The 14,187-nt window shown below is 36.0% G+C and overlaps 1 protein-coding gene across 2 annotated transcripts in view; it reads right to left on the reverse strand.

Annotated features, from left to right (window-relative positions):
* Window positions 1-13,432, reverse strand: part of LOC135101632 (uncharacterized) — a 40,852-nt gene extending 27,420 nt beyond the window's left edge. The window contains exons 1-3 of one of the 2 annotated variants that reach the window (XM_064005894.1): window positions 13,376-13,432; window positions 3,312-3,365; window positions 496-2,551 (exon numbers count right to left, since the gene is read on the reverse strand). In XM_064005894.1, the coding sequence (XP_063861964.1) occupies window positions 496-2,060 (1,565 nt within the window). In that variant the 5' untranslated portion in view covers window positions 2,061-2,551; window positions 3,312-3,365; window positions 13,376-13,432. The other variant, XM_064005893.1, reaches the window with a different exon arrangement.
* Window positions 13,433-14,187: the final 755 nt, after the last annotated feature.

Genomic DNA, 14,187 nt, shown 5'->3' on the forward strand with positions numbered 1-14,187 from the left:
CAATCATTCAGCCACAGTAGTAGATTTGTCTTGTGTAACTTTCATATCAGCAATTGCATTTTATTTTTGTAAAAAGGTTAATTTTTTCATTATTATGTCAGAACTTCACCTAGTAATCTTGTAAATTGTCAGTATAATTCTGAGTCACCCTATATATATATATATATATATATATATATATATATATATATATATATATATATATATATATATATATATATATATGTTACAGTCAATACCTGAATCCAGACAATTTGTAAAGTGACTTATTTTTTCAGGCAATTTGTGAACTGCCTGGTTAGGTTAGGTTAGGTTAGGTTAGGTTAGGTTAGGTTAGGTTAGGCAGTTCACAAATTGCCTGAAAAAATAACTTTACACTTTACAAATTGTCTGGATTCAGGTATTGACTGTAACATATATATGAACACACATACATGAATGAATATATTTCAAAATAAATTTCAATCTGTAAAGTAAACTTGGTTCAGTACTTACTTGAATGAAGCAAGAGATGGTAATGGTGATGCAATGGGATTCCTATCTTTATTTGTCAAAATATCTTCTTTATTCTTCTTATAATCAGCAAATTGATCCCTTTTCTTATCATATTTCTGACTGTTTCCCTCTGTTTCTTGCCCTATTTCTGATTTACCTCTGTGTAAATCATTTTCTGTTAAAAATTTCCTTCTTTCTTTGGAGTTTTCTTCTATTTCAGTATTTTTATCTTTCATTTCTAATTTTTGCTTTTTCCTTGCTCTTCTTTCATCTTTTTCTTTTTGAGATTCATCTTTTTCCAGCTTTATTTCTACATCAGCTTCTTTTCTCTGAGCTGTCTCAAGTTCTTTTTTCAATCCCATTCCTTTTTCATTATCAATTTCTTTCTTATGGTAATTAATTTCTGATGACTTCTTCTTTGTCATGGAAGTTTCACTAGGTTCAGTTGTTTCACCAGTATTTTCATTTCCTTCTTTTAATGCATCAGGATCACCTGTTTCATGAGTATTTTCACTTTCTTCTTTTAATGAAGCGTTTTCTTCTATTTCTTTGACAGCAAAATCAACTTTCCCTGTGTTAGCTACCAAATCCTTAACATTTTTCAGCAATAATGATACTTGTTCTTTTAACTGTACAGGTGAAAAGCCTGTAAAACTGTTGTCTACCTTTTCACTGGTATTCTCTTCTCCAATTAAAGATGGAGAAATTTCTTCCTTAAAGCTTTCTTTCATTGGTTCAAGTAATCTGCTATTTTCATTGCTCTGCTTTAAGTAATTTCTGACAGTTTTACCATAAAAAGGATCATTAGCTATGTCATACAAATGCACTAAGCAGGTTTTACAAGCATCATTTAGCTGATGGTGCACTTCTAATCTTTTCTCACTAATTTCCTCTTGCAGATTGTCTTTCAAAGTGTGTGTTGATATATCTGCACACTGTATCATATCATTTTCATCTTTTATGTTTGATTTATTTGATCTTTCTTCAACATTTTCTAAATCCCCATGATCAGGCATTTTTTTTCTCTTTTTACTTATATTTCCTTTCAATGATGCCTTGGATTCAGCCTTAAATTTTGAATCCTTTTCAAAGTCACATGAACTTTCCTCACTTGCTTCCTCCTTCAGTTGCATAGGTTCTTCATTTTTTGGGCAAGCATTGGTGGCTTCTTCAGTGCACTTCGTGAAATAGTCACCTTTTACAATTTCCTCACCAACTTCACCTTTAACTTCAACTGATTTGAAAACTAGTGAATTGGTTGCTGAATTACTATGAGCCATTTCTATTGTGCATTTCTTTTTCCTTCCCCTCCTGCCTTTTCTCCTATCAGATGAGAAATTATTCACATGTCTTTTATTTCTCTTCCCTGTGTGTTTTACTGAATAGTTTGTCTTGAAGTTGAAGAAGTTTTTCCATTCTTGGATGGATGTACCATAATTACTTCTAAATAACTGAACAACACTGAAATCTTCCAAGACGAGCTTCTTTGGACACAGAATCATATTCTCTAAACGACTCAGTTTAACAGTCAGCTTTGTTTTTCCAAGATTTTGAAACATCTCCATGTCAATTGTAGGAGAAAGTGAAGACTGTGAAATTATCAGAGCTGCAGCAACTTCTTCACGGCTATACTGTTTATGATCTTCAACAAGATACCTAATGTTGGGTGTTATGATCTGTTCATCAGAGTCATCTTCACTTTTAAAGATTTTAACTGGTAAAAGCACCTCTTCCTGGCTTATCACTGGAGTTGGTGGAGAGTCAACTGGCTCTTCCTTAATATTGTGCTCATTCAACACAAATTCTTCAGCAGGATCACTACAAAAATCATCGAGGTTAAACTCCTCACCAGGATCAGAACAAATAGGTTCCGACTTTACTATCGAAAGATCAACTTGTGTCTCACAATCTGTAGTAATGTTTTCTTCTGTAACATTTGGATGATCTGTTGAACTCTTTAAGAGACTTCCAATGTCTCCAAGAACAACATTGCTTAAAGTTGAAACATCCCCTAGTTCCACTGAATCTAAATTTGATGATCCTGAAATATGCTCACCTGAAACAAAACCAAAAGTATCCTTTGCTGAATAATGTCCAGACTCAAGCACAGATGAACTTTCAGTTGAACAATTAACAGGCATTACGGTGGCCTCCATTGTACTGGAGCTTAGCTCTGAGCTCCCATTCTCATTCACTGCTTCTAAACTGATAGATTCAATACTGTAGGTTTCTAGTTTCTCTTCAAGTTCAGCATTTGAGCTAATATTACTTTGAGTGCAACTAAACATCTGCTTGGAATTCTCTTCCAAATTTGTAACGGAAGGGTTAGCCATTATAAGACTGGGTTCAGTGCTAAGTTCATTTTGTACATGGCCACTTATATTTTTCTGAATGACTGAGTGCTGACTTTCAGCTTGAGTCAAGATATCATCAGCACAGGGGAGGCCATACCCTTCAATATCTGATGCTTTAAAATCAGAGGTTACTTCAGGAATAATTTCACTTGTGCTACAATTTTCAAAGTGTAGCCCCAATTTATCTCTGCTTTCTTTTCTTACAGTGTCTTGCTCACATTCAGCACCTCTATATTCAACATTTGTAAGCACACTGCAGCTTTCTATTAGAGATTCAACAGCATTATTATTACAAGTGTCATTTATGTGAGTATCAATTTCATTAGTGGCATTCTCAAGTTTGCATATGCCTTCTTTATTATTTTCTTTCACTTCACACTTTTCCATCTTTGCAAGAATCTTATTTAAGTACTCTATTTCCTCAGCTGCTGTTGCTGGCTTGAAACTTTCTAAATTTCTTACTTGTGAATCTTCTCCAACTTCATCAACTGTGGTGCATCCTTTTAGATCCATAACCTGAAAGTGGGAAATAATAATAATTTCTAAAGCATATCTATAAACTACAGAATTATTTATAATACAATCTTTTGTGATAGTAATTCTAGAGCAGAACTAATACAAGACCATTTTTTTAAATATTGAGTAAAAGTTAATAAATAAGTGAATTAATACTTCAACATAAATTCACCTACACTGAACTAAAGATAAAACCATTATTTCAAGTAATTATCACACAAAGAAGTCAATAAAATTACACATACACAATCACCTTACCCATGATTTGCTTTAAACAGGTGTTCATTTAACCCATCCATCATGGCACTTAAAATTTCACTGTTCTTCCAACCAAATGTAAATGGAACTTAAACCATGAAAAAAAAGAAGCAAAAATGCCTGACATTTAAGAATAAAGAAAAATTAGGAAACCTCAAAATTCACAGGAATTCTACATAAATGCAAATGCAACATTCTTTTCTGAGGCATGTCATTAAATCCATGTAGAATGGGTCCCAAATATTCACAAAGTCCTTCTTTTATGATCTTAACTATTCCAAAATTGGTTACGTGGGAAAATATTTCTTTAATAAAATAATAATCTTAGTTTACTGAAACTGGTGCCCCACTTAGTGACACAGGAGGGCGGTCTTTGTTGAGGGTTTCTATTATTTCTAAAAAATCTGACAGCAGGCTTTTTAAAGCCAAACATCATATCTAATGGCTTATTAGACATACTTTTTTCTAAACATCCCACAAAATCAGGCTGCATATTATAAGTCCAGGGTAAAAATTTAGATTAATGGCAAGTTTTGATTTAGATGCTTGACTGTTGTGCAAAACCCACAACAGATCATTTTCTTACAAACCTGCCTCTTAAGTCATCTGTAAGCATTACCTATATTATACAGCAATAGTACATAACAGTAATACTTCTTTTCTACTGCTATTATTACATTATATAAGATAACACTAATCAGGAAAAAATAGCACAAGCAAAAAATGTAACCAAGTGGTCAGATGTATATAACAAATGCTTTGTAAAAGACTTTTCTCATATTTCAAATTATGGTACAATATCTGGTCTGATAAAAGAAAGAAACAATGCTTTGATGAAAGTGACCAGGAATATAATGATTACCATGATTTTATTTGGTATGAAGATGAATATAAAAGACTGACTTGACACTTCCTATGTTTTGAAACTAACTTCTCATGTTTCATAAATCATCTTTCTTCACACTCATGTTTTAAGAACTTTTACTTACCATTACTTTATCATTATCTTTGTGGGTCCCTAAAGTCTCTCAAAGCAGAAGTAGTGTGCAGATCTTTGTCATACATAACAAAAACAATAGTATTTATGTAGTCATAAGAACCTTTAATGAAAAAAAAAAAAAGGGGATTGCAATGATGCAAATCAAATTTGAAAATCATCTACATATAAGTGTTATGTATATTTGGGGAGAGCTATAAATGTCAAGCAAAACAATATTTTTCCCCTATACACAAAAAAGTCCTTCCTAAATTGAGTTCTGTCTGATAAGCTCACACCTCTAATATGAGTAATAACTGGAAAAAAAATGAATTTTTGTACAAATTACAAAGCATGCTGGCAAAAGTCTGGAACACAGTAAAGTTTCATATTTGGCTACTACTAATTGGTGCAAGGGAAACACTGCCAAATGTGAATGTGCATTAAAACATTGATTGATACAATAAACCTCAATCAGCATTTTTTGCTCATTGGGTGGCTTAGAACATAATTTTTAATCAGTCATTAGCATATTTCAAGAAATAAAGACAAGAAAAAAAGTTTCTCTTATTTTGTACAGTGCATGAGTGAAAAAGGTGCAGGTATCCACACAACACATCTGACACACACCATCACTGCTCCTACCTCATCATGCATCCACCCATCTGTTCTTCCTTTTTTTTCCTAAGATTTCTTATTCTTAATGTATTTCCCAAGAAACCTACATATCAACTATAAAACATCACTTGTCTTCATATAGTTATCCAGTAACTCCAGTCACTTTGTTCTTGTCCCATATCATGTACTTGGTGAATATTTTCCCACAAAATGCTCATTTTGCCTTTTTATATAGTTTTATTTGTCATCATCTCCTCCATTGCTTCTCCTTAGCATTCAAAATCTGTGCTTTGAAAATAAATAATCACCACCTCAAATCAGTAAATGCATGCACACAAGTTTGTGTTGTATCATTTATCTATGTATTATTTTGTGTAACCAATGTTTGATGGCAATGTGGTCAGCACAATTTATGACTTTTTGTCTGATACAAAAGGAAAGAGGAATATTGGTATTCATGTGCTGCCTGCTATCACTTCCACATGTTACTCCACTAAGTGCTTGTCAATCTGCTCCCTCCACCTTTCCTTCTCTGTCCTTTCTTATGAATGAAAAATTACACTTTATAATGATGACCACACTGCCAACATTTTCTAATGCCTCATCATTCCCATCATCATCAGTCATGCAATGCTCTCATTTGGAATGTCATTTTATATAGGTCTGCTCTCATTTACCTTCTTAAAAATTCAGCCTGCATTTTGCTTGTTCCTCCCTCCACTATCTTGCTACATTTAAAATATTCCATTATTGTCCCTGCCAAAATCCACTCTGGAAGTCTTAATCTCAAACAAAGCATGCCCCACATATTGTTCTTCACACTGAATTTTCTCGATGTCAAAGTGGCACCCTTTCAACAACAATTTAGTCTTCAGCAGAAAAACATACAGGGGATAAAATCTGGCAAGTGATAACCCTTGACAAGATGGTTGGTTTATCCAGAACACAATGATGGAGTTCTTGGAAGATGTTGGTGCACCTTCTATTGGTGGTTCAGAAGTCTGGGGACAAATTCTTCAGCAATGTGGCAAATATTCAAATCAGATGTGAGGATTGTCTGCACTATTCTATAAGACATACTAGTGACAACAATGTCCTAAATGGATCTCCAAAGATCCTCATGCAAAAATCTTCAAATTATTTCAATCATTTCAGGGATTAAACTTGTGGAAGAAAGATTGTCCTAACTTCTTGCCATTAAGACTTCAGCATCACTGTGAGTGCATACCTGTACTGCCAACTGTTACCATGCTATAGAACTAGTCTTAACTTTTTTTCATACCATCTCATATACCATATCACATCTATAGACTTTCACACACATCTTTAGACTATTTTGTCACAAATAATTTGAGATAACTGAGTCATTTTTATTCAGTTCAGGTGAAATGAACAAAAGATATGAAAAAATGTATTTATCAAGAAACATGTTACACCAGAAGATTAAGAGTAAAATAAATCCGCACGAGTTCAGAAAGCAGGGGGACAGAGGACACCATGCTGCCAGAAGCCAAACTCATGAAAACAAACGCACTGCTGTCTTTAATATATTTTTCCAAAAAATTTATTTCCCTTTGTCATTTAAATGGACACATAGGTCTCCCAAGTCTCTGAAATGTAAGAGGCATCCTTGTGGATCTAAGTGAAGACATGAGGTAAGAACTCAAATAAAGCAAAAGTGCTCTTGGACATTTTCTACAAGTTATTCATCAATATTCACTAATATATGACCTTCCCAATTGAGAACCAAGCAGAGTACAGTAAAATCCCTCTTATCCAGCATCAACGGGACCGCCAACATGCTGGATACCAGAAGTTGCCGGATACTTGAATAGAAGTGAAATTATGTCCACAATCACCACCCTACACTCACGCATCTTACCCTAACAAAGATCAGCTGATCGCCGTGCCGCGTGTCGCCACCCGCGCTGCCACCTCACACTCACCAACACACAATACTACTGTACTAACACTGTACAACTTTAGGCATGATGAAGGCGTCAGGCGATAAACAGTGCACACGCGGGACTGAGTCACTGAGTAAACACAGTGCAGTGGGCCGCGGGTGGCGCGAAGCAGTGCGCTCTGGTGGCGAGGGGACAAAGTATGCCTAGCGTGGGAATTTTAATCGATTTTATGAGTATACGTTGATTTTTTATTGATTTTAAGGCTCAGGGAAAAATGTGCCGGGTACTTGAAGCTGCCGGATACTCGAATGCCGTATGAGAGGGATTTTACTGTATATGGTTTCCCTGAGTGAGAGCTTCCCTCACAATACTGAGTCATTCTGTTCATAAATACAGTATCCCACGAGTTTCATGTTATCTGAGTTTCACACCGAGTCCTAAATTCTTACCATCCTGACTTTTGTGCATTATCACCTCAAGTTTCACACTTTTGCTGCGCATTTGTCACATCTTATCACTGACATCACAGATTGAGAAAATAAATGCATATGTATTCTGTATTGTATACTTACTTCCATGTACAGATTATCTACGTGGATAAACCACTTGTTTGCCATAATTCTTTAAATAATCACAATGGCTTGCAAGTGAGAGAGGGGTAGAGAAAGGCCAGTATCACATTATATTGCAAAAAACACACAAACAAATGAGGTGTCTCATTACTGCACAGTATTACACCATGTTGCCACAGTGCTGCACCTACGCACCGCTGCATCACACTGGATGTGAGAACAAAACGCACTTTCACACTATTCTAGAAGCCATGGCACTGCACCACTGCTCCACTACATCATGTTGAAGTACTCGCATACTTCTAATGCAGTGGCACTGCACCACTGAGTCATGCCAATATGAGGACAAAACACACAGACTTAGTTCTATGCCATGTGGCTGGAATAAATAAATGTTTTTCCAGTGTTTTCAATACCCCAAGTTTCATGATCCTTGAGTTTAGCACTATGCCTTGGAAAGAATGCAAATGTTTAACTCGTGAGGTACCATACATCATAAGGTTGGTTCATCCAGGAGTGGCATTCTTAAAACATCTACTAGTTAGATACTGGTAAATACTTATTCAGCAACAATGGCAAACATCTTCAGGTTACTCACTTGCTCAAACACATCAGGCTTTCAAAGGAATGTGAAAAATACTGACAATGTGATTGTGTCAATTTTTAACGAACCATTCCAGACAGGAATTCTAAGACCAGCATCATTACATTCTACTTGTTCTAAGTTTCTTGAACAAGCACATTATTTGTGAATGTGCTGCAAAAATAACTTACTGATATATATCCAATTTGATTTATATCCTCAGCAATCTAATGAAGACCAGCTTTTAATGATTTATAATATTTCTCAGGCTATTGATTGTGGAGATAATAGGCTCAGACCTTATACTTAATTTTTTTCCAAGCACTTGATATAGCTTTCTATATCTTAATAAATAAATTGTGCAGACTGGGCAAAGTAAGTAAAGTACTGGATTTACCTAGTAACTTTCTGGTAAATATCCCTTGACATCTGAAGATCTTAGTTACTTTCATTGTTCTAAATAGCAGCAACTTTCCTTATGCACTTTTGTGGCCAGCCAAAATGCTAATGATTGACTGTGCATCACACTGTGTGGTCATCAATCCATGCAACTTCCATATTCACAGTAGCTGTGCAAGGGTCTAGGCCACATGTGTTTGCAGTGACATTAGTTTGTGCTGCTGTTTAAGCCTCTGTTCCACACAGAACTAAACATTTATTGCAAGTGAATGCATCTGCAACACCAACACCTCCATCACCACTTTCCTCCAAAACCTACCTTAAGCAAGTTAACAGTATCTCTTGGAAATTATATTTCATGAGAATTATTTATTAACTTGTTTATTTACTAATATCTGCATGTGATGCACCACCTAACCATAACCAACAGTCTTTAAGAGTTCATATGCATTCTATTGCATTAGCAAAGCAGTATTATGCAGCTCCCCTTGAATTCAGCCTATGGTAGAGATACCAGGAGGCCCTCCAGGTAAAAGTAATAAGTAAGAGGAATTACAAATTTGCTGGAATCTCAACACAGCTCACCAGCAAAATTTTTTTTTTTTTTCTGAAATACTGACAAAATCATTTCCACCATGCTGTGAAAAAACATATTACATAGGTGATAATCAGCAACAAATCTTGGTCAAAGTGAAAACTGAATGCATCAAGTGAGAAGCAACTGTCACTGATCAAGAAAACTTGCTGGTCTGTTCTGTGCTAGGTCACTTCATAGCTAACTCTATACAATAAATGACAACCGCATCCTTCTTATCTACTGAAATATTTTGGTTGGTATTTTATTTCACAAGATACCTTACAGAATGAGTAGGGAACTGTGAAGTGGTTATGGGACGAGAAAAATGGAGGAGATGGGTGAAGTTAAATATCTGGGAAATATTAGATAAACATGGTGAGATGGAAACAGAGATATGAGAGAAGGTTGTGAAAAGTAAGCATGTTAGTGTCATTTGTAAGAATCATGAAATGGAGATATGTGTCTGAGGATATAAAGAGAGGCTTTAGGCATAGTATTCTGCCACCAACACTGACATATGGATAAGAGCCCTGGATGTGAAATAGAGTGCAACAATCATGAGTGCATGCAATGGAAACAAGTGATCTGAGAGGGAATTGTGGAATGACAAGATGGGAGCATGACAGTAATGGAAGTGTATAAATTACAAGAAATGTACTATTCACACTTGTACAGGTGGTATACACTGTGGAGTAGTAGAAACTGTTGAATAGGTAGAAAGGAAAACAATGAGATGGTATGGCCACAGTGAGAGGAAGAGTAGAGTTTGTAAGAGATAATGTGAGCAAATTTGATGATGCTAAAAGGAGAGGAAGGCCACTTGGAAGATGGAAAAGTAGAGTATTAAAAGAAAAAAAAAAGAAAAAATAAATAAAGGTGTTAGAGGACAAGAGCTTGGGCAAGCAAGAAGGGAATATCTAGATGGGGAAAAGATGGAGGCTCTTCTGGTGAGATCATCCTCATGAGAGACTCCCAAAGGGATCAAGGCATCAGTGCTAAAGGTAACTTTTAGATTCAACATTCCATTTTAGTCAGAAGTCAAAAGTTTCATGCAATCTAAAATAAAACATGTGAATCAGAGCTAGGTAACCCTGAAGTAGCTGCCATATAGGCACTTTCAAGTATAGGTCCACCATCCCTAATCTGAACACATATGAACAAAAGTCCAAAAAGTTCTGAAAACCACAATTTTTCCATGGAGTGTGACAGGAGTGGCACTACTGACATGCATGCCTGAACCTAGTGTCACATCAAATGCTGGACATGGTAGGTGTTCCACTTTACGTAATGTGTGTGGGGGGGGGGGGAAAGGAGGGTATGCACAGCATTTTCTTAGTATTCCCACATTTGTTTCTACCTCAAGAAATGGTAGAGGTGAAAAAGTTACCTAAATCCAGACCCAGCCAGTAGTGTCTGATGGCACGATATGTGTACACGTGTATGTCTTAGTGCACAGACTCAACATATTTCTTTCTCATTGGTTCATCTGTATGACCACATTGCCAATCAGCAATTAACTACAGATTTTTTTATGTAAATCTACATAAACTGGTAACTGTATCAGCCTGGGAGCACATCCTCACTTATTTCTACTTTATTATAGGGAACATTTTTTTTCTGCTAAATACTTGATTTTTTTTTTTTTTTCCAAAAAGTTATGGCTTTTAATCAGTGCATGAGCTGGATATGTGTTTGCTCTAACCCAATTACCAATTAAACATTAATTTTAGAAGTTTGTACAGAAAAGAACTATTTCCTATTGAAAAAGCATCATATTTTGAGCAGAAAATTTTAACTTGCTCTGAAAAATAGACCACATCATCATGGTCAACATATTTGCCAGAAATTATATCAGAGAAAGAGAAATTGCTGACCAAGAAACTTAAGTTGCTAAAGCAGACAACGCTCTTAGAAATGTTTACAAAGGCTAGTTTTAAGATTGCCATGTCATCTTGGGAGATATCCAAGTGCTGCATGGTAATGCCGAGTGACACCAATGATTACCTCTTGCAACACTGGTACAGTAAAGACAGTGGTATGGCATGACAGACTTCTGAGATGAGGCAGCGTGACAGCCCACAAGAGAGTATGCATGACGGAGTGATATACATGAGAACTAAGTTTTACCTGATGTTCCTTTAAGAAATAAATTTCCTCAGTGCATATGTTCATGGAATACAATTATCCTAATACTACATTAAATATGAAAAAAAATCTAAAAACTAAAATGCAGCTGGCCCCAAAGATTTTGGATTTGGAAAAGAAGACCTGTACAAATTTTTTACCACAAGTTAATTTTACCAATAGTGGCTTCTCATGGATCAGCTAAATCATGTGCATACTGTAATGAATACTCACTGTGAATACAATGTGTGTTTTTTTTGTTTTTTTTTTGGGGGGGGGTGGTGTCACATGGTTACATTACAGTGAGGTGATCTGTTTTGCACTGTATCACAGCCATGCCGATGAGGCTCACTAGGAGGGATACAGTGTAATGCATGTGTTAGTATATTGGCTTCTAGTACAGAATGGTGCATGCTCTCTTGCATCTTTTCATTCAGCCAATGAGAACTGTCCTATTAATGACGTATTAGAATGTCATTTACTTTCAGCTAATACGTCAATTATTTTTGGCCAATCAAAGGGTGTACACGTGGTGGCCATGGCAGTCACCCAGCTACCCACACAGGTACCAGTGTCACAATGGCAGTCAAGTGCAATGGACATAAATTTAAGCACCGGGATTTTATAGTGCAGTTCCATAAGCAAGACAACTTGGGTATACATTTCTTAAGCAAAGCCACCCCCCACTATTGCTAGTTTATGTTAGGTTAGAGTCCTTAAGGGGGTCCAGGGAAGCAAGGTTCCTCCACTAGTTTAGGTTAGGCTAATGTGGGGAAGCAGATATTCAGTTTGTTGACTTCTTTTTTATCTTCCTGAAAAGTGGTGTTTCTCCTTAAACTTTTGAGATTTCCCAGATTTAGCCTATTTAGGTGTTCCCCACCCTAAAATCCCACTTTCCCACCAGGTCCTCAAGTTTGCTTCTGGAGAGGGGCAGCAATAGAATACAGGTGCCACTATTGGTAAGATTTACTATCTTTGAGGGTTATGAACTTTTTATTACTATTATCAACTTCAAACAGTTTTTCTAAGTAACCATAATTTTTAAACCACCTCAACACATGGAAAACATACACACTCAATCACACTCACTAGCTAGTTGTAAGCACCAAACAACCCTGTAGCCAAGGTATTATGGTATTCTTAATATGTAATAAGTAAAAACACACCAGGAAAATATATACCAAGAAAATATAAAAGTACCTGTTCATGTCAGTGTGTTGCACTGTACAAATGTAGTGAAAGCAAAGCTAATCAATTAATATAAAGCCCATTTTCAACTCCATTTTATGTCCTATTCTCAATTTAACTTTTTTTTTTTTTTTCAAAGGACATAACAAAACACAACACAAACTGAGCATCTATCCACATATTTGCACCCAAGTTTTGTTATTTCGCTACAATCACTTCCCTACCATACAACAGCAGTGCTAATAGTCACCTTGCACCACACACAGCACCAAGTCGCAATGGAAAAATGCTGATGCTGCAAGTGGCAAAATTAAACTAAGTATACCATATACAATTCGGTTTCAGCCTTATCGTTGCACACATTTATTCAGATAAAAAGTCGGTGTCTTCTGAAATAACGTGGCGATTGATTACCAATAAATCCGTGTATTTCTCTCTCTCTATTATTGTGCACAGCAATTCCACGACAGCAATCCGGGATAAGTTCGCCGAAAGAACTTGTATTTTCTTCCTAATCTCTCGAGTAAAATTAAAAAAACACGAAGACATGTATCAGGCAAGAAACGCCGCTTCCTGCCCCTCACCACATCTGCCCTGCTAAGCATCGTGAGAGGTGGAGGCGATGGAGCAGGGCAGTGGTGTAAGGCAGCCATTCTCGCCACTCTGCAATCTGGCGGCCACAGCACGTTCTACACCAAGGCACCACCAACCCGCCCCGACAGCTGCTGCACAATTAACATTCAGCCTTTTCTCACACCAGCGGGTCATAATCATAAGGCAAAAGCTAGTGTGTGGACCATGTACTTACTTCGCGTTCCTCTTCTCTCTCCGTAGGCTATCGATGATGGTATTCTTCTCAAGTTCCAATGATGATTTGTGTTCTGATGACTTCATGAATGCGATAGTAGTGTTTCTTGATCTTTAAATTGTTTTTTCTCTTTGTTATGGTATTCTCCGATTATTGAAGTTTTTTTTATATATTTTGCATCAAACGCATGATATTTTCACTCTAACACCTTTTAGAAGTGTTAAAATCTCTCTTTTCAGATTATAGCCATCGGTCAGCCATGTTCAGAAATTCATTAACCTTTTATATTATTGAAATATTTGCCTGATAATTAACTTCACCAATGCAAATTTGGTGTATTTCATATAATGAATGTGCCATTAGTTTATAACAATTCCTGCGATGCATGACATTCTCGTTTTTACTCATAATGGGTCGAGAACTAAAGATGATATAATATGTCTATATCAAGGATTCTACATAATTATACGTTCCTTGGTCTATATAGAAGGACGCCATCCCTAATGAAGACTAATCAGATATGGCGCTGATATGCATACAGCCATATTAACAGTACAATCATGGGATTAATAGACTTGCAATGTCTATCATACATTTTGCTAAGGTAAAGATTCCCTTCACTATCGTTTGGTTTCTCTCACATATGATAAACATGAATATGGTGACTGTGAGGATTGCTAGTGAAACCTTATTATATAAATATTTATCGTTACTTCCTTTAAAGTAGTCACTAGTGTAAAGGTAGTACGTGAATTCCTTAGCATCATAGTATTATTTGGTTAAAAAATTCTCTTTTCTCTTTTTTATTCATA

Source organism: Scylla paramamosain, chromosome 6, assembly GCF_035594125.1.
Source record: "Scylla paramamosain isolate STU-SP2022 chromosome 6, ASM3559412v1, whole genome shotgun sequence".
Taxonomy (NCBI): Eukaryota; Metazoa; Arthropoda; class Malacostraca; order Decapoda; family Portunidae; genus Scylla; species Scylla paramamosain.